At 39.6% G+C, this 21,313-nt stretch overlaps 1 protein-coding gene across 2 annotated transcripts in view; it reads right to left on the bottom strand.

Annotated features, from left to right (window-relative positions):
• The window catches only part of pcsk5b (proprotein convertase subtilisin/kexin type 5b), a 363,949-nt gene that overhangs the window by 77,631 nt on the left and 265,005 nt on the right, over positions 1–21,313 (bottom strand). For both annotated transcript variants that reach the window (XM_043712341.1, XM_043712351.1), the window contains exons 21-22: positions 6,223–6,325; positions 3,634–3,770 (exon numbers count right to left, since the gene is read on the bottom strand). In XM_043712341.1, coding sequence (XP_043568276.1) covers positions 3,634–3,770; positions 6,223–6,325 — 240 coding nt within the window. The remainder of the gene's footprint in view (positions 1–3,633; positions 3,771–6,222; positions 6,326–21,313) is intronic.

Raw genomic sequence — 21,313 nt, 5'->3', positions numbered from 1 at the left:
ACTGGGATATTATAGCCATTACAGAAACATTGCTAAGGGAGGGACAAGACTGGCAGCTGAATGTGCCAGGGTACAGGTGCTTCAGGCAGGACCGAGAGGGTGGAAGGAGGGGAGGGGAGTGCATTTTTAATCAAGGTGAGTATCACAGCAGTAATCAGAGATGAAATAACTGAAGGATTATCCCGTGAGGCTTTGTGAGTGGAGCTAAGAAATAAGAAGGGGATAGTGATGTTATTGGGGTTGTACTATAGAGCCTCAAATAGTCAATGGGAATTGGAGGAACAAATATGCAGAGAGATTGGGGAGACTTGCAGGAACAATAGAGTTGTCATAGTAGGGGATTTTCATTTTCCTAACATACACTGGGATTGCCAGAGTGTTAAGGGCTTAGGTGGGGTGGAATTTGTTAAGTGCGTTAGGGAAGGTTTCCTGAAGCAGTATACAGAGGCTGCTACTTGGGAAAAACTCAACCTACTCTTGGGAAATAGAGCAGGACAGGTAAAGGAGGTGACACTGGGGAGCACTTTGGGACCAGTGACCATAGTTCTATTAATTTTAAAATAGTTATGGAGAGGGACAAAAGTGGTCCACAGGTTCAAGTTCTAAATTGGGGCAAGGTGAATTTTGATGGAATTCGATAGGAGCTTGCAGGGATTGATTAGAGCAGTTTGTTTACAGGCAAAGGGACCTCTGGCAAGTGGGAGGCCTTTAAAATACATAGCTAGATTTCAACATCTATATGTTCGTATGAGAGTGATGGGCAAAGTTGGCAGGAATAGGGAACCCTGGATGACAAGGGATATTGAGGCTTTGACCAGAAAAAAAAAGGAGGGGTGGCTCAGGTGCAGGCAACTGGGATCAAGGGAATCCCTGTAGGTATAGAGGGAATCCAGGAATTTACTGAAGAAAGAAATCAGGCAGGCAAATAGGGGGATTGAGATAGCCTTGGCTGAGAAGATTAGGGTGAATCCAAAGAGGTACTTTAAGTATATTTCCAGGAAAAATAATAACTAGGGAGAGAATAAGGCCCTACAGGGACTAAAGTGGACATGTATGTGTAGAACCGCAGGAGATGGGCAAGGTTTTCAATGAATATTTCTCCCCTGTGTTTGCCATATAGAAAGACATGAAGACTTGGGAACTTAGGGAAGTTAGTGGTGATTCCTTGGGGACAGTCCACTGCACAGTAGAGAAGGTGTTGGATGTATTAGAATGTATGAAGGTGGATAAATCTCCTGGTCCTGACCAGATAGAGCCTAGAATACTGCAAGAGGTTAGAGAAGAAATTGCGGGGGCCCTAGCTGATATTTTTGCATCATCACTAGCCATGGGTGAGGCCCTGGAAGAATGGATGGTAGCAAATGTTGTGCCATTATTCAAGAAGGACTGCAAAGAAGATCTTAACATCTGTGGTGGGTATATTACTTAAGAAAATTCTGATGGAGAAGATGTACATGCATTTGGAAAGACAGGGTTTCATTGGGAGTAGTCTACATGGCTTTGTGAGTGGGAGACCATGTCTCACAAACTTGTTCGAGTTCTTTGATGACGTGACTAGGAAGGTTGATAAGGTCAGAGTAGTAGATTTAGTCTAAATAGATATCAGTAAGGATTTTGGTAAAGTTCCACATGGTAGGCTGCTCTGGAAAGTTAGTTCCAGTCTTTTTCCCAGGGTTGGGGAATCAGTTTAAGGTTAGAGGGGAAAAAACTAAAAGGGAACTCTGAGGGGCAACTTTTTTTACACAGAGTGGTATGCAAATGGAATAAGCTTCCAGCGGAAGTGGTTGAGGCAGATACATTAACACCATTTAAAAGGCATTTGGACAAATACAAGAATTAGAAGGATATGGGCCAAGTGCAGGGAATTGGAGTTAGCGTAGATGGACATTTTGGTCAACATGGACTAGTTTGGGCCAATGGGCCTGTCTCCATGCTGTAGGACTCAGACTCTAACATAGTAACATTACACTTTTAAAAATAAACCACTTAGCTGCTCCCCTGCTATGAGCTCCTCACATAGGTTTCTCCAAGGTCAGCTGTGAATTTCACTGTTTGTTTACTTTTCATAGAACAAATTCCAATGTCCAAAGATATTTGAAACTAAACAGCTGAGGCAGTCAGCAGTGAAGGTTCATTGCTGGGTCACACAGCTGTGCAGGTTTACTTCTCTGTTTTTCACCTCCCGCATGATATCTGCTTTGTTTCTCTTGCTCCTTTTTTTAAAGTTCTAAAAGAATGCTACACCTTATAAAGCAGTAATTACTGCTTCAAAATTCAAGGAAATCAGCTCCAACACTGAAATTTCCTCAAAAAGAACAGCTGTTACAGATGCAATTTTACCCATCCTCCATCTTGGATTACCAGAATCCTCTTTCCTTACCCAGAATCCTCTTACTATAAAGGAAAATAAATACCATGGTTTAATGTTATGACACGGAAATGTGTCCAAATCTTTATAGAAACAAACTTTTGTTCATACAATTGTGATTTCAATGGAATTTTCACAGTTAGGATGAAGCTATCAACTAAAAGAGGTTTGTGATAGCATGGATGCATTGAATTTTTTTATATGATGGGTACTACCAGTTATACGTTACACTCCAAGTTTGTACTCTTTCCTTTAAGCCATGTAAAATAAATCAACATTTGGGAAAGGTCATCAATCAGGTTCATGGTTCCATAAAGTGAAGTTGCAGGTAGATGGGACAGTGAAGAAGACATTTGATTTGCTTGCCTTTATTGGTCAGTGCAATGAGTATAGGAGTTGGAAAGTCATGTTGCGGCTGACATTGGTTCGATCACCTTGGAATACTGCATGCAATTCTGGGCTCCCTGCTACAGGAAGGACATTGTGAAATTTGAAAGGGTTCAGAAACGATTTACAAGGATGTTGCCAGGGTTGGAGGGTTTGAGCTATAGAGAGAGGCTGAAGAGGCTGGGGCTATTTTCCCTGGAGCATTGAAGGCTGAGGGGTGACTTTATAGAGGTTCATGAGGGGCATGGATAGGGTGAATAGTCAAGGTTTTTTTCTCTAGGGTTGAGGGAGTCCAAAACTAGAGGGCATAGGTTTAGGGTGAGAGGGGAAAGATTTAAGAGGTATCTAAGGGACAACTTTTTCATGAGAGGATGGTGCATGTATGGTATAAGCTGCTGGAGGAAGTAGTGGAGGCTGGTACAACTACAAAATTTAAAAGGCATCTGGATGAGTATATGAAAGGGAAGGGTTTAGAAGGAGATGGAACTAGATTAATTTGGGATATTTAGTCGAGTGAATGAGTTTGACCAAAGGGTCTGCTTCTGTGCTGTGCATCTTTATTGCATGGGAGGTAATTGTACATGTCCGTGTAAGCACTGAGGTACCCTGTAGGGACCATCCAAATTCTAAATTAATCAGCAGAATGCAAGAATGAGATTCCCTGGTCCCAAGGAGAAACTAATAGTTTTAATCAATCATTTGAAATACAGTAATAATTTACCACCAAGTTTTGGTTGCGTGTACAACTAATTTCTTGATCTAATGTATCTGCCATAAATTATTTGTTCATTGTATCGTTGCTGTTGATGTTAACAATAGGTATATGTGAGGAAAGAAAGGCTAATAGTGAGTTATTTTTGCATTTTCTATGGTCTTACCTTTATCACATGATGTGCAGTCAGTAGGTTCACCTCCTGTACATTCCTTACAAGTGTGATGACATGGGTAACACTGTCCATACATGCCAAATTTACCTGGGGGGCAGTGCATGACACAGTGTTCATTGTCAAAGAGCCTGAGGAGGAAACAAACGCATTAACAAATGCAAGCATACAAATTAGAAGCAGGAATAGGTCTATTGGCTCTTTCATTCAACAACTCACGGCTGATCTGATTGTAAACTCAAATTCAGATTCGTGACCACCCCAAAAGCCTTTCACTCCACTGTTTATTTTGAATCTATCTATCTGTGCCTTAAAAATATTCAGAAGTTCTGCATCCACTGCCTTTTGAGGAAGAGTTCCTGATAGCTTTGTTAATTAAGTGTGTAAACATTGATACTGATGTAGTTTAGAAGCAATTCATTGTGTAAACTTCCTTGAATGGAAGCCCATTGAATTCACATTTAACACAATCCTCGACTGTCTGGCTGAACTTGTCCTTATAATAATCAACTTTTCCATTAATTCCTCTCCTTTCCTTCAAATAAAAGGCATTCTTATAGGAATGTGTATGCACCCCACACATACTTTTGAGGAAACATTATTGTTCCTGTCTTATTCAGCCCTTTTCCCTGACATTTTGTGTTGATGTTTATACTGAAGCATGGCATAAGCATCCACTCTTTCTTCACCTTCAAATAATCCAGCTCTGATTTTAAGTTTTCCTTCCCATGACTTCCTCAATTTCTGGGGAAATGTTGCCTACCAGTATAATATAAACCGTTGATGCCCATATCTATCTTGAAGACACTTACTCCGTTCTCACTTACTGTCAGGACTTTATTTCAATCCCATTTTTGTCGCACTATTCTGATGATGCTAAATCCAATAATGATGTTTCCAACTTGTTTACCTTTTATCTCACTGAGGATAATGTTCTGGCGTGGTTAAGTTGCCATTGAACATGAATGTTCTATTTCCTACTCAAACAGTCTAATTTTCTCCTGTCACTTACAGATTGGGATTCTGGATTAGTGGTGCTGGAAGAGCACAGCAGTTCAGGCAGCATCCAAGGAGCAGCGAAATCGTCGTTTTGGGCAAAAGCCCTTCATCAGGAATAAAAGGTTTTATTCCTGATGAAGGGTTTTTGCCCGAAACGTCGATTTTGCTGCTCCTTGGATGCTGCCTGAACTGCTGTGCTCTTCCAGCACCACTAATCCAGAATCTGGTTTCCAGCATCTGCAGTCATTGTTTTTACCTTACAGATTGGGATACAGGCCCTCCTCTCTGAACACTTTACTCTTTCACCTCTGTACTCATTGGATCATCTCCAGCATTTCCACCACCTCCGGTTTGATGCCACCATGCCACAATTCTGTGATTCTTTGGAACAATGTAGGAGACTGAGTGCCAGACTTGAAGTGGGATAGAGAATTAAAGCAACAAGCAAATGCAAACTTGGGGTGATGCTTGGAAACTGATCAAATTGCAAGTCTCTCTATGGTAGGGGAGACTGAATTGTGATTGTAAGACAATATATGAAGGGGCAATTAATGACCAGGGCACCAATGATAAAATGTCTCTCTGACGTAGAGCAGGCCAGGCCTGAAAGAAGCACACACAAATTGCCTTTTCAGAAGGAAGGAGAGTATAGGGTCTTAGATTATGGATAGGGAGCTTGTGGAAGAACGAATGTATCTCATACTGCTTGTAAGGAAAGATATCATGGAAATCTGAAATGCTGGATTGAGAGTAGTGTGGATTTTGCAGCTGCTCCTGAGATTACAGGCTTATTTCTAATTTATTTTTAGATTTCTTAGTTATTACATGAATAAGAAATATATGGGCCAAGCGCAGGCAGGTGGGACTAGTTTAGTTTGGGATTATGGTCAGCATGGACTGATTGGACTGAATGGTCTGCTTCCATGTTGTATGACTCCATGACTCTATAAATGAGAGCAGGTTCTGGAGATGATGAGAGAATGAAGATGTAGTGATAGGAATGGTTCCACTGAGTTCTCAAAGTGTCCAGTGACGACTGACTGCTCCCCAAACCCATGAATAACCCACATCAGACAATCCATTGGGATGCCTGCTCTGACCAGTCTCAGCAGTAGGGCTTATACCGGAAACATTGATTCTCCTGCTCCTTGGATGCTGCATGACCTGCTGTGCTTTTATGCAGTGCCACATTTTTTGATTCTGACTCTCCAGCATCTGCAGTCCTCACTTTCTCCCAGTCTCAGCAGTAGTCAGTTGGAGATCCAGTAGTGGGCACCAATTGCTTCTACTGACACCATTCCTACTGGGAATAGTGAAATGGTGGCAGGAGTGGCATTTGTCAGGTAGGCTGTCTGCTGAATATTACATTCCTCCATTGTTTTCAAACTCATGAACAGGGCACCATTAAATCCAGCCCATTAACTTTGCTTCTCTCGTCACAGTTATTGAGTGTTTCCAGCATTTCTGTCTTTGTCTTAGATGACTAATCTTTGTGATATTTTGCATTTAAACTGAAACAACTATAGTTTATCAACTACAGAATAAAAGAGGTAGGAACTTGGGAATAAGATCAAGATAACCCACCTTGGAACAACACAAGTGATGCACTCAACTTTGCTTGGGCCAAAACATTTGTCACAATAGGGATGACAGGAATGGCACTGGTCTGCATCATCAATGTATTCACCTACAACAACAATAAAAATTAGCTGAAGTTTAAGACAAAAAAGATGATGATGCAAAACCCAATATATCTTTATGCATTTATAACTGTGTCTCTTTATATTTCTAACTTTAAAGACATTACCGATTTTTATGCTTTTAGTACTGTATAAAACCAGAATCTAAGCTGTTATCTGACACAAATTACTATTTTGACAGTATTACAATGCAAATAGCAACTTTATTCTAAATATCATAAAAAAGCCCTTGAATTAGATCTAGCATCAAATACTTTAAGAAAATCTGTGACTGTGTGAGATTAACCTCAATGAAAGTCCAAGAAAATAAAATTTAATTCCATGGTGTCTGTTGTGCCAAAAACAGCAATGTAAATTTGTACCTGAAAGGATATTTGGAGAGATAGAGAGAGAGAGAAAAAAAATGAATGAACGAGTGACAACTGAGAGACAGAGAGAGAGAGAGAGAGAGAAGAGCACTGTTGATGTTTAAGATGGGTTAAGATATTAATTTCAATATTTACACTATGCGAAATAAAATTGCATGACTGTACTCCAGCTAAACCTTAGTTCAGTACTCACATTCTGTCTCTGAGGTAGAAGATTGTAGTTTAAAACAAATTCTAAACAATAGTGGGGAGTGGAGGCACTATGACTCCATGACTCTCTAAATGAGAGCAGGGTCTGGAGATTTTATTGCTGGAACAGCACAGCAGGTCAGGCAGCATCCAGGGAACAGGAGATTCGACGTTTCGGGCACAGGCCCTTCTTCAGGAATCAAAGAAGGGCCTGTGCCCGAAACGTCGAATCTCCTGTTCCCTGGATGCTGCCTGACCTGCTGTGCTGTTCCAGCAATAAAATTTCAACTTTGATCTCCAGCATCTGCAGACCTCACTTTCTCCTCCAGGGTCTGGAGATGATGACAGAGTGAAAAAGTAATGGTAGAAATGGTTCCATTGAGTTTTCAAAGGGTACATTGACGACTGACCCCTTCCCAAACCCACGAACAACCCACACCAGACAATCATTGGGGTGCCTGCTATGAGGAGCTGAATCTTCCTCTGGGCCTGAGAAAATCTGACCAGCACACTTCTGTGGTTTGTCAACTTCACACCCGACACACGTGTGACTCCTCATGCTATTTTGCCTTGTCACAGCAGGGTTGCGTTCACAATATGATTTGCAAGCCGGACTGGAATGCACAAGAATTGCGGCTGTGGGTGTGTGTGGCTAAGCCCATTAACACATGAAACTTAAACAAGAATCAATAATGTCACAGTTGTTTAAACAACAGTTTTCAGTGGGAAGTAAAGAACACCAGATTTACGTTATAATTTCAAAGCATAGTCTTCTTCAATCAATCAAATGTAGGCATCTATTTTCCAAATGTAGATTTTTCTTGTATCAGTCAAACTAAAATTTTTTGACTCAGCAACACCATTTAAATGACAGTAGAAAAGATAACAGTACAGATTGACAGGACATTTTGAGATAATTTTCACTGTTTATAGTATGTTCTCCATTATAATGCATGTGAACAAACACACAATGTTGGACAATCCAATAGTTAATTTACCATTAAAGGACAGATTCTCAATATATCCCTGCATTAAAGCACATCTACATAACAATATAGCAGCTGATAATGAGTAAAATAGAGTGCATGGCCTACCTGTCACCTTCCTGGCCAAATCCAACCTGTCTCTCGTTGTACAAGGATGATGGAAGGATTAGACACACTGACTTGCCCTCAGATCTATTGAGTCTCTTAAGTGACCAACGAAGGGCCTCATCCTGTCCTTCTTGCTATTTTACCACAACAGTAAGAGGTCCATGCCAAGCAGATTGCTTTAGCTGCATGCCCCTAACAGCACAGGCTCTGATCTTATTTAGCAGCTTGCCGTGTGGCACCTTTTCAAAGGCTTTCTTGAAATCCAATAGATCACCATTCACTGGCTCTCTCCTTTGTCTAATTGCTCATTACCTCCTCAAAAAATTCTAACAGGTTTGTCAAGCATGAACTCCACTTGAAAAAGTCATGCTGACTCAGCCCTGTTTTACCATGCCTTATCTTTCTCTTCCATAAATGTACTAGTGTTGGCGCTCTCAATGAAAAGGACTGCCTGATACCATGTAAACAATTAACTAATAATGAATAGATACATGTAAATTAACTTCTGTAAACTCTCACTTTCCCACTTGTATTAATCTCTATTAGGCATTTTTTCATTATTACAGATTGAAAACCAAAATACTTATAAATCAGCAGAATTATTATGCACTTGGGAAAAAAAACTATGTTGAGGTCAACCAAACCAAATGTTTGGATAGTGTTTTTAAGACAGAAACAGTTCAGAAGAGGCAGTTAACGAAAAATAAAAGGACAAATGTTAAGTTTGAGGAAACCCCTGGAAGGAATGGCCAGAACCTAATAAAAGGCTTATGTTCAAGTAAGGCTTTTAGGGAGAGAATGAAGTAGAGGTGTGGATGCCTTTGGGTAAGGAATTTTGAAGCTTAAGGATTTAGATACTGAAGACTTGGGTGCCAAAAGGAAGGATAAGATGCACATGTTTGTGAAGAGAAAGCAAAGCTAACATTTTGAGTCTGAGATGCTACAGTCCTGCTGAATCTTTTTCCAGCAATTTTTGTCTTTTTTTCAGCATGCACAGTTCTTTGTTTTATTTTGAGGTAAAGTTGCAGACAGGTTCTTGAGGCAAAGGCCAGGAGGGAGGGGTGGAGTCAAAGTTTTTGGAGTCAAAGTTTTATAATCTTCTATGGAATATGGGATGTTACTGACTGTCACATTAATTGCCCATCCCTAAATGTCCTTCAGTTGAATGATTTACTGGGCCATTTCAGAGGAAAGCTCAGAGCCAACCACATTGCTGTGGGTCTGGAGTCACATTGTTAGCCAGACCAGATAAGTATGACAGATTTCTTCCCTAAAGAAAATGACTGAACCAGACATGGAAAAGAAGAAGGTATGAAGTGATTGAGAAACAAGGATGTTAATTATAAATTTGAGATATTGTATGATCAATGGAAAACAGTAAGCTTAAGGATATAAGTGAGCATAGCTGGTGTGGGGTAGGACCAGGCAGCAAAATGAGCTGATATTTACAAATAGTGGAGTAAGAGATGCATTCTATTAAGTGAGTTAAACATGGTGAAGAATTTCAGTGGTAGATGGTGAATATAAAATGTTTGTGTGCATCTCCTTGGCAAAGCTATGGGTTATAAAAGATATTTATTTATGAAGAAGCAGCTAAGGAGTCTAAAGTTCAGCTCAAGCTAAAAAAGAAATGAAGAGTGCAACAGTTGAACTTAATCTGAGACAATTGTTCAGAACCAACTGCTTTCAATTTATTGAATGTGATGATTTTGGTGTTCCTGAAGATTAGCTGGAAAAAATATTGCCTTATCCAATATTAGATCAACAGGCCAACAACACGATAAAATTGTTAAAGCAGGAGATAACGGTTTGTGACCAGCAGTGTGCCACAAGGATCGGTGCTAGGTCTACTGCTTTTTGTTATTTATATAAATGATTTGGATGTGAACATAGGAGGCAGAGTTAATAAGTTTGTCTTTGACACCAAAATTGGTGGTGTAGTGGACAGCAAAGAATGTTACCTCAGAGTACAGCAGGATCTTAGTCAGATGGGCCAAAGGACCAAGGAGTGGCCGATGGAATTTAATTTAGATAAATGTGAGGTGCTGCATTTTGGAAAGGCAAATCAGGGCAGGACTCATACACTTAGTAGTAAGGTCCTGGGGAGTGTTGCTGAACAAAGAGACCTTGGAGTACAGGTTCATAGTTTTTTGAAAATGGAGTCTCAGGTAGGTAGGGTAATGAAGAAGGCATTTGGTATGCTTTCCTTTATTGTTCAGAGCATTGAGTATAGGGGTTGGGAGCTCATGTTACAGCTGCATAGGACATCGGTTAGGCCACTTTTGGAATATTGTGTGCAATTCTGGTCTCCCTCCAATCAGAAGAATGTTGTGAAAATTGAAAGGATTCAGAAAATATTTAGAAGGTTGTTGTCATGGTTGGAAGGTTTGAGCTATCGGGAGAAGCTGAATAGACTGGGGCTGTTTTTCCTCAAGTGTCAGAGGCTGAGGAGTGACCTTTATGGAGATTTATAAAATGGGGAGTCCAAACCTAGAGGGCATAGGTTTAGGGTGAGAAGGGAAAAATTTAAAAGGGACCAAAAGGGCAACTTTTTCACACAGAAGGTGGTGCAGGTATGGAATGAGCTGCCAGAGAAAGTGGTGGAGGCCGGTATAATTACAATATTCAAAAGACAGCTGGATGGGTATATGAATAAGAAAGGTTTAGAGGGATATGGACCAATTGCTGGCAAATGGGACTAGATTAGTTTCGGATGTCTGGTCGGCATGGACAAGTTGGACTGAAGGCTCTGTTTCCATGCTGCACAGCTCTATGACTCTATAAGTTGGATATCATCAAATGAGGAATGTGAAAATATCAATGACAGTAACATTGGAGGGTTCCAACCTGGATGAGGTGGTGTGAAAGAAAAGCTATTGTTGCAGATATTCTAACTATGATTATACAGGTAATTGTGTAATAAAGCAAGGGCAGTCTCCATACTTAGGTAAACAAAGAGGGGCTAGCATCATCACCTTTCCAGAAACTTTTGAGAGAAAAGTAAAATAACACAACACACCACTATTGCAGAGAATGTCATTTTGTGACTACGGACTGTATTGGAAAAGTGTGAAAGTCAAATGTTCGGAATTTCAAACATTAATTTGTAGGAGAGGTTTGGTAACATCCAAAGACCTTGAGAGGATTGGGTATGGGGAGGTTTAACAATGAGCAGGTTTGGGAGACATAGCACATTCAAAGATTTTGGAGGGGAAAGGGGGATTGCTTATGGAGTAATAGTTTGCCAGAATGGCAGGGTCCAGCATTGTATATTTTGTGGAGGAGAGTGATGAAGATAAATTCAAGGGAGGGAGAGTGGGAGTAAGGGTGTAAGAGTTAATGATGCCAGGTAACATAGACAACAGGAGTGGAGGTTGTGAGGTCAGGTCTTTAGTGAGAAAAGGACTGAATGAGCAAGCGCCGGGTCTTATGCTCAAGATTAACTGAGAGAAGGTATGAGGAGCAATTGCAGAGAAGCTCGAGAAAGCTATGATTTCCAGGTTATAGCAAGGAGAAACATTAAAGAATTAAGCCTGCTGTCTTAGCAGAAGAGGGAAGGTGGCAGATGCAGTTGATTGAATAGTTTCAGCTTTCGAAATGAAGCTAGGGTCACAATTGTCCTGTTTTCAGACTAAGTTCAAAAGCAGGTGGGTTTCTAGGATGGAAATCCACAGCCTACTAAGATACGAAAGATGGATGTACTTTCCAGCCATGAGGCAGCTGATTGGGTGATGGTTGGTCTTATACGCACATTAAGACCCCAGAGCAGGAAGTCCCACCCATCTGGTCACCCACCTATCCTGGGTTCAATACTTCAGCTAGCACAAACTCCCCCAAGCTGACAACTAATCCAACTGACAGGCTGACTTTTTCTCGTCCCACCTGGAGCTGAAGTAATTAAAGTTAACGGCTTCAATTGGTAGCGAGGTGGAAAATCTTATTTAAGCTTTTAATTAGGGCAAGGCCAGGGAGTTGGTAAGATGCTGTCCCACTCCCATCTCAACTAATTAATTTCACTTCCCATCTCCAGGCCCATTACACCTAGGCCTGGAAGACTGTACTCCAGAACTTTAATCATAAACAAACATATTAAGACTTGAAACATGAACACTTTAAAGCTAAATTAATTCATCACTCAAGAGGCAATTATACTAGTTATTCACTTTAATTTACATATATATTAAATTAACTGTTGATGCTTTTGTTCATTTGCCACAATTCAGAACTTTCCCCTCACAGAGTATAAATAGTTATTTCCCTGTTATTTTGGTTTTCTTGTGAATTATCCTGATCATGTCGATGAAAAACTTCAACTAAATGTGTCTTTTATCAGCAATACTCAAATTATAAATGACTGTAATTAAATAATTGTGTATTGCTTCTTATATCAGCTATCTGACAGACATGGCTAATGAACTAGTTTTCTGTGCTGCACCAGTGTCATCAAATAAAAGAACAACCCCTTTCAAAAAACCAGTTAAAAATAGGAACTTGAAACATATTATAAGAATATGTTTCCAGTATACCTGCAAGTGCCTATGAGGTGTGTATATATATCTTTTCTAGTCTGTGCATCATATTTGAGGATTCCCTATTAGGATGGAATGTAATTAAATTTGCATAGACCCTTGATTAGGCCACGGTTCTAGTATTGTACTAGTCTGCACTCCATGTCACAAAAGAATTTACTAGAATTATTATAAAGAAAATCTAGAGGAATTTCAGCTCCTCCACTTAAAATCATAGAGATGTACAGCACGGAAACAGACTCTTTGGTCCAACTCGTCCATGCTGACCAGATATCCCAACCTTGAGACTGATATCGATCTAGCAGCAGCACACAACCAACCCAACTTCAACGGTTCACTCTTCACCAACAATGATATTCATCTGCAGAACCTCCTTCACTCTGTTTGCGATGGTATAGATCCACTAATAGCATCTTAAAGTAACACGGACAGCTGCAGCTTTTGTTCGTTTCTCTATTCTTAACTTCAGAGTGTAACATCTGTCTTCTTGAGCACACACAAAATTGTTCCAGTAACAAATTAATTTGTCACAATAGGACCAAAGAGAGACTGTTACCAGTCCAATATTCTTAACAGAACTTTTTGAAAGCCCTTAACTGAAATGACCATTTGCCTTGTTTGGTTTTGACTTTTACTGAGCCTCTTTGGAACCAACATAAGAGATTAATTTCTTCTGTGCACAATGGGGAAACAGAAATCTAAATTAATTCACAAAGAACACGTTTGCAATGTCATTGTGAACACTGACCTTGTGAATACTACAATGAAGAAATAATCCCCCTAAGGCCAAAATTAAAGTTAACGTGGTGTACAGAGGATTGATTTCTCAATTACACATTGCCATATAAACTGTTGCATGATCGAAATAGCAACTTTGTGGTCAACTGTAATATGGCAGTATTATATAGTGCCAGCCATGGTGCTGAGCTGTAAAGTCTAGAAAATTACTGCTGTGGTTTCATTTGTGGTGCGTGCACTGAGTTGAGTTTAAACAGATGTTGGACACAAATGAAAGGAGTCTGCCTCTTCCCGACTCTGTGCCATACCAGCTGCATTGTCCAAACTGAAATATTCCTCTGGAAAATGATCAGAGAAGTCATCCCCAGCACTCTACTTGTAATCTGAAAATCTTTACAAAAAAGTAACATTTCAACAAGATTGAAAGCAGCTTTTATGTAAAAAAATAGAGACAATGTTTCACCTTGTACGTATCGACTTTTATCATTGTTTCTAATTTTATAAAGATGGCAAAAGCTTTCAGAACCATTTTAATAAGTTCTTGTTTTACAACTGAACATTCTGATCTGCTGAATACACAAAGAAGCTTATTGTTTTATCTGGAGCGTCGACTAATAGACAACAGGTGTGTAAAGCTAACTGCCCTTATTTCAAAGCAAGTGAGTATGGATCACAGGACCATGAAAATGTGCTGTACAGCTTTGAGATCAAACCAGAAGAAAACCCCTTGTAGCTCTGGCTACTGTCAAAGACCCACCTCTACAGTAGCCCATACCTCACGGAACTACATTTTTTTTGGCGTATTTTTCTTATCTCTGTTGCACAGTTGAAAAATGTTGTTTTACATATTAACATAAAGGCATTGATTTGGATAGTCTTAATATTCTGGCAAAGTTAAAAAAAATTCCGATATAATTGACATGGTTTTAATAGATAAACAGCCCTGGAATAATTCGCTTTGATGATTAATACCTCAAAGGGATTTTCTCTCTTTAAAGCAGCATTCGAAAATAAGATCAATTGAGTTTGAAGATTGAAAGGCCAGCAGTTCTGCTGTTAGTGTTATAATGTGGTTAATGCCTTGATCCTAGCAAAGCTGTTTCTGTCCTTTTGATGATACTTCTAATTCTGAATTTCTAAACCTAATTTCTGTTTTTATTTTCTCAGTGAACATTCTTATTTGTGCTGTTATTCATATTTTATAGAATATTACACACATAGTAGTAGCTCAAAAGAATTCTCAATTAATTTCTAGTTCACTGGTTCAATGGATAGAGAATTAAATGAGGTATATAATTTATTTAGGTTTACCAAAAATTTGTTGACGAGCTATCACAAAATACATTGATAAATAAGTTAGTAGATGTACACCCTGGGGCAAGAATGGATAACTTCTGACTGATTACACTTGCGGCCCTTGTCTCTCAATGATGGAGTAGGCTGATAGGAGGCACCAAATTGTCTGTTTTTGCTTTTACTTCTCAGTGCTTATGCTCAGCTAATTTCTACTCAGTTTAACAATTTGGCTTCATGTCCTTGAACTTCAACATTAGTTGAAGGGGTAGAGAACCATTCTGATAGAGTTATGTACAGAATGATGGAATGAGGCTTGAGTGAAATATAAACTACACTATGGACTGCCTGGATCCAGTGGCCAGATTTTGTGGTGTCTATTCTCTGTAATTTGTGAAGGACACAACAAACATAGCTTTGCGCATGGGAAATCATGTCTCACAAACTTGATTGAGTTTTTTGAAGAAGTAACAAAGAGGATTTATGAGGGCAGAGTGGTGGATGTGATCTATATAGACTTTCAACAAAGGCGTTCAACAAAGTTCCCCATGAGAGAATTGTGAGCGAGGTTTGATCTCATGGAATACAAAGAGAACTAGCCATCTAGATACAGAACTGGCTCAAAGATAGAAGATAGAGGGTGGTGGTGGACGGTTGCTTTTCAGACTGGAGGCCTGTGACTAGTGGAGTGCCATAAGAATCGGTGCTGGGTCCACTACTTTTCGTCATTTATATAAATGATTTGGATGTGAACATAGGAAGTTTAGTTAGTAAGTTTGCAGATGACACCAAAATTGGAGGTGTAGTGGACAGTGAAGAAGGTTACCTCAGATTACAATGGGACCTTGATCAGATGGGCCAATGGGCTGAGAAGTGGCAGATGGAGTTTAATTTAGATAAATGCGAGGTGCTGCATTTTGGAAAAGCAAATCTTAGCGGGACTTATCCACTTAATGGTAAGGTACTAGGGAGTGTTGCTGAACAAAGAAACCTTGAAGTGCGGGTTCATAACTCCTTGAAAGTAGAGTTACAGGAAGGTTGGATAGTGAAGAAGGCGTTTGGTATGCTTTCCTTTATTGGTCAGAGCATTGAGTACAGAAGTTGGGAGGTCATGTTGCGGCTGTACAGGATGTTGGTTAGGCCACTTTTGGAATATTGCTTGCAATTCTGGTCTCCTTCCTATTGGAAAAATGTTGTGAAAGGGTTCAGAAAAGATTTACAAAAATGTTGCCAGGGTTGGAGGATTTGAGCAGGAGAGAGGTTGAATAGGCTGGGGCTGTTTTCCTTGGAGCATCGAAGACTAAGGGCGACGTTATAGAAGTTTATAAAATTATGAAGGGCGTGGATAGGATAAACAGACAAAGTGAGAGGGGTAAGATGTAAAAGAGATCTAAGGGGCAACTTTTTCACGCAGAGGGTGGAACATGTATGGAATGAGCTGCCAGAGGAAGTGGTGGAGGCTGGTACAATTGCAACATTTAAAAGGGATTTGGATGGGTATATGAATAGGAAGGGTTTAGAGGGATCTGGGCCAAGTGCTGGCAAATGGGACTAGGTTAAGTTGGGTTATCTGGTTGGCATGGACGAGTTGGACTGAAGGGTCTGTTTCCGTGCTGTACACCTCTATGTCTATGTCTCAAAATGAAATCATTATACACAAGAACAGAGAACCACAGCAGATCTGGCAACATTTGTAGACAGAAAACAGGTGAAGGTTTTGAGTCCAGTAATCCTTTGTCAGAACAGAACTGCTGTGTTTCTCTAGCACTCTGTTTTTATTTCAGATTTCTAGCATCCATAAGGCCATAAGACACAAGATGCAAGATCAGAATTAGGCCATTAAATCCATTGAGTCTGCTCTGTCATTTAATCATGGTTGATATGTTTCTCCGCCTCGCCTCGACACCCACAATACCCTTACTAGTCAAGAACCTATCTATCTGTCTTAAATACAATCAATGACATGGACTCCACAGCCTTCTGTGGCAAAGGGTTCCATGGATTCATGCCTTCTAGTTGAAAAATTTCTCTTCATCTCAGGTCCAAAAGGTCTTCCCTTCAGTCTGAGGCAGTGCCCTCAGGTTCTAGTCTCTTCTTCTAATGGAAACGTCTTCTCTGCGTCCACTCTATCCAGGCCTCTCAGTATTCTTTAAAAAACTCAAAGAACTGACGATGCTGGAGAATTAGAAACAAAAATAAAAATTGCTGGAAAAACTCAGCAGGTCTGGCAGCATCAGCAGACAGAAAGCAGAGTTAACATTTTGGGTCCAGTGACCCTTCTTCAGAATTAACCGTAGCTGGGAAAAGGTTGGTATACAGAGGAACCTCGATTATTCAGCATTCGATTAAGTTAATGTTGGATTATCTGAACAAGATTTCAAGGTCCCAATGCTTGGCTAACTATGTTATCCAGCATTTGATTAACCAAATGCAATATTCCCTGCCTGTGTCCTTCGGATAATTGAGGCTCCTCTGTACATGCTAAAGAGGAGGTGGGGGAGGGACAAGGAGTAATTGATTGTTGGACAGACAGAGGAATAGATAAATGTCCGAGGAGAATGAATTGCTAATAAAAGCTGACAATGGGTTGTTTGTGGGAGCAGCACATGTGATGACAAGGCTTGGTATGTAGCAGTTGGGAGAAATTCATGGGAGAAGGTTCTCCTGCTCTAAAAATTGTTAGACTCAGTATTGAGTTTGGAATGCTGCAGAGTTCCCAGGCAGAAGGTGAAATGCTGTTCTTCTAGCATGCACTGAGTTTTGCTAGACCACTGCAGCAAGCCTGAGACAGAGATATTCGCCAGAGAACCCAATGGTGGGTTGAAGTGAGAGGCTCAGGGTCATTCTTGCTGACAGAACATAGGTGCTCTGCAAAGTGATTACCCTGTCTATGTATTATTTCACCAATATGGTGTCCACTACACTGGGACAACTGCAGCTTTCCTTAACACATCAGGTTAATGAATTCTTGATATGTAGATTAGGACCTGAATTAGAACATGCTTGAGTTAGTAAATTTGAATATTTAATTGAATATCCAGTTCTGTACAGAAAACAAAAAGGAGGAAAAGAAAGATGGAATTAATAAAGAGATGAAACAAAATGAAAAAAGTTAAATACATGCATTTCAATTTTTTTAATTTCATATCTCCAATATCTGAAATCTTAAAAAAACACATAGATGTAAAAGTCATTTTCTGTGCCAAAGTGTTTATTTAGCAGTAATTAATATTTATTATTATATTTTTAAAAGTCTATGAGAACTGGAACGAACCAACCCTCCTTTGTTATAACATAGGTATCTGTCATGTAAGCACGGCTGCTTCACATTCAATAAGTTTCAATGCTGAATAACTCAATGAGTCACTGGTATGACATAGCTGTTCAAAGTACAGGTCACCTCGACAACAAATTCCCAATTCCTGCATTTAAATTTGCAAGTGTAGTCTCTCTTCACTTCTGAAGAAGAGTCAGACTGGATCCAAGACACTGACTCTGTTTCTCTCTCCATAGATGAAGCCGGACCTGCGAGCTTTCTCTTGCACTTCCTGTGTGTTTGTTTTCGATTTCCAGTATCTGCAATATTTTGCTTTTATTTCAATCCTTCATGTTATACAGTAGTTCTGACACGGAAGGAGATTGTTCAGCCCATCATGTCCATTCTTACTTCCCCTGCTTTATCACCATAACCCTGCAGGTTTATTTTCCTGAAATTCCTGTGGTGATATTATTTTAGGAGGGAATAGACCTTATGAGCAAGTAATCCAGATGTAGAACATATGACCCACAGCCATTGCACAATCTCGCTTGCATGTAATGTGAGGGAGTGCAGGCGTAACAATAGTCGCTGAACATCACTTAACAGATCTATCTGCTGAGCAATTATGTCATCTTCAAAATCTTCAAATAAAGACATTCCATTCCTAGTTTACCAGTCCTTATGTGAGACTGGTAATTTTATGTAAGGCATCACAGAAACTGTGCACATCTGAAATTATTTTCAATCATTGATCACCTCAGCCTCCATCATTCGCATAAGCAGCAAGTTTGATATCATTATCACGTGCATCACTTCTGAATCTCTTTCCCCAAACATTTAATATTTGTCCCGTAGTCCCTGTACATCCAAAACTCTGTGAAATTAACTTTTAGTACAGTTTTGTTTTGTCTAGCTTATTTAAATGAGTCCTAAACTTGTATATCTCCATCAAATATTTCCTTAATCTTCTTTGTTCCAAGAAGAATCCTTGCTTCTGAAAGTAATGCTGGTAGCTGAAATCCCTTATCACTGTATTATGATATCAGCTGATGAAAAGACTGGCAAAGTCAGATTCCAGAGTGAAACCTGGTTTGATATACAGTCTGCTTCTTATAGTTGCTTACCATGTGGTTCATCACTGAAGACAGTCACAATGTTCTTCAACACAAGTTTATTAAATAAAAATAACTATTTAGGTCTAGAAATACCTTAACGAAAACAACCTGTTTCCCAGCATTATCCTTGGCAAAAAATCCATCTCAGAGAAATGTCATCCCCATTTCAACTCACTAATTTCTAACTGAACTAACTCATTCCAGTCCTTCTCCTAACTGCTGAAATGGTTTTATGATATCTTTCTGGGTCCTCCTAGCCTCAACCACTTTTAATTCTAATGGCGTAAACCTCTTTTCATTCTGACAATAGCTCAGAGAATTTACATATTAAAATTCATCTATTAGTGTGAAAACTGCTTCCAGGAGCTGAAAATTTGATTCATCGTAATTATCAAATCCCTACAGTATGGAAACAGGCAATTTGGCCCCACAAGTCCATACTGACCCTCCGAAGAGTATCCCACCCAGACTCATTCTCCTACCACTTCACATTTCCCTGGAGCACATGGAGGAAACCCACACAGACATGAGAAGAATGTGCAGACTCCACACAGACAGTTGCCCAATAACCACAAATGTATCTTGTTAGGCACTTAACTGTTAACTGCTTTCTTGGAAACTATGAATTTAGGTCACTGTATCAAATTATTTTCTGACCTCTTAAAAAATACTGTTAGTTACACAGAACTGACACCAAATTCCATCTGCCTTTATTTTAAAAGTCCAAATTGATAGTATGTACCTTATATACATTTATCACGCCTGGAACCTTTCTGGTAAATTCCCTCTACACCCTGTCAAGGACTCTTAATTTCTACTAAAATGTATTAACTAGAACTGGATGCGACATTCTAGTTATGACCTAACCACAATGCTATAAAAGTTCAGTGTAACATTCCTAGTTTTTTTATAAAATCCCTTCAGTGTGGAAACAGGCCCCATGGCCCGTTAAGTCCACACAGACCCTCCGAAGAGAAACCCACCCAGACCCATTCCCCCTACCTTGTATTTACCTCTGAATAATGCACCTAACCTACATATCCCTAAACACTATGGGCAATTTAGCACAGCCAATTCACCTAACCTGCACATCTTTGGAGAGAGTGAGAGGAAACACAGGGAGAACATGCAAACTCTGCACAGACAGTCACCCAAGGCTGGAATCGAACCCGGGTCCCTAATACTGTGAGGTAGCAGTGCTAACCACTGAGCCACCGTGCAGAACACTTGGTACCTGTACTTATGAAGCTCAGTGCTGTATACTTTGTTAACCACACTCTCACCTCTTACTACCTTCAATGGGGTCAACATCCAAACCTCAAAGTTCCTCTGCTCCATTAAACTCTTTAGAACTGTGCCATTAAGTCGATATTACCTCTCACTTTCTGTCAAAATACATCACTTCACAACAATATATAATAATTTCGGTTCCCACTTGTTGAAGTTTGTTGGTAACAACTTGGCTGCCTACTCTGCCTTTATGCTTGATTTCAAATTTCAACATTTATTGGCTATTTTTCCACAGGAAGAATCTGAGGACAAGCCAATTTTGAAAAAAAATGCTGGTTTTTAATTGCAAAATCAAATGGAAGTTGGTTAATTTGCTAAAGCTGTTTGTTTTTCTGCAGGCTAAACAGTCAGCAATTCAGTGCTTTGTCTCCTTAACATCTTGCTTCCATGTGATGAGATGAATTTGATCTCAGAAGCCTGAACATTGAAAAAGATTTTCTGACTTTGAAAATAATAGTGATTGTTCAAACCACTGCAAAAACCTTTAAAAAGGTATAGTCCTTCATGAAATTAACACTTGGTCTGAGATTACTCTGTTTAAACCGAGTGAACCACCTTTCTGAATGGGAGGTATGACTTGTTCATTTTTTTTCTATTATTAGGTGTAGATAAGTTTTAGTGATTGAACTAATAAGTTTGATCATAGCTACTATTGTGTGGTACACCTCACGATGCAATAAAAAAAAAACTTTAGGCAAAACTAATTTCCCGTCTCGGGATAGATTGAAAAAGATATGCTGCAAAAGGCTCAAATATCTGATCCAGAAAAAAGTTACATTCTGTCAGCATAGGCTGCACTACCAGGTCAGTAGATATAAGGCAGTCTGAGTCAACTGCTGGAGGAGCAAACATCAAAGATTTTTTAAAAAAATTCATTTGTGGGGTGTGGATGTCGCTGGCTGGATAGCAGTTATTGCCCTTTACCCTTTTTTGTCCCTAGTTGCCTTTGGGTAGAAACTTAACAAAGTGACTGATGTCACTGAAAAGTATCTACAATAGGCCAAAATTGCAACAAATCTGTCAATATTCTTTTGAAGGTTTCAATAGACCCTGAATTAATTGGCTGATTCCTCTCACACTGAAATAAATGCTTGGTATCA

This window comes from Chiloscyllium plagiosum, chromosome 2, assembly GCF_004010195.1.
Source record: "Chiloscyllium plagiosum isolate BGI_BamShark_2017 chromosome 2, ASM401019v2, whole genome shotgun sequence".
In the NCBI taxonomy this organism is placed as follows: domain Eukaryota; kingdom Metazoa; phylum Chordata; class Chondrichthyes; order Orectolobiformes; family Hemiscylliidae; genus Chiloscyllium; species Chiloscyllium plagiosum.
The sequence above is the reverse complement of the archived record's forward strand: the minus strand, read 5'-3'. Positions and strand labels throughout refer to the sequence as shown.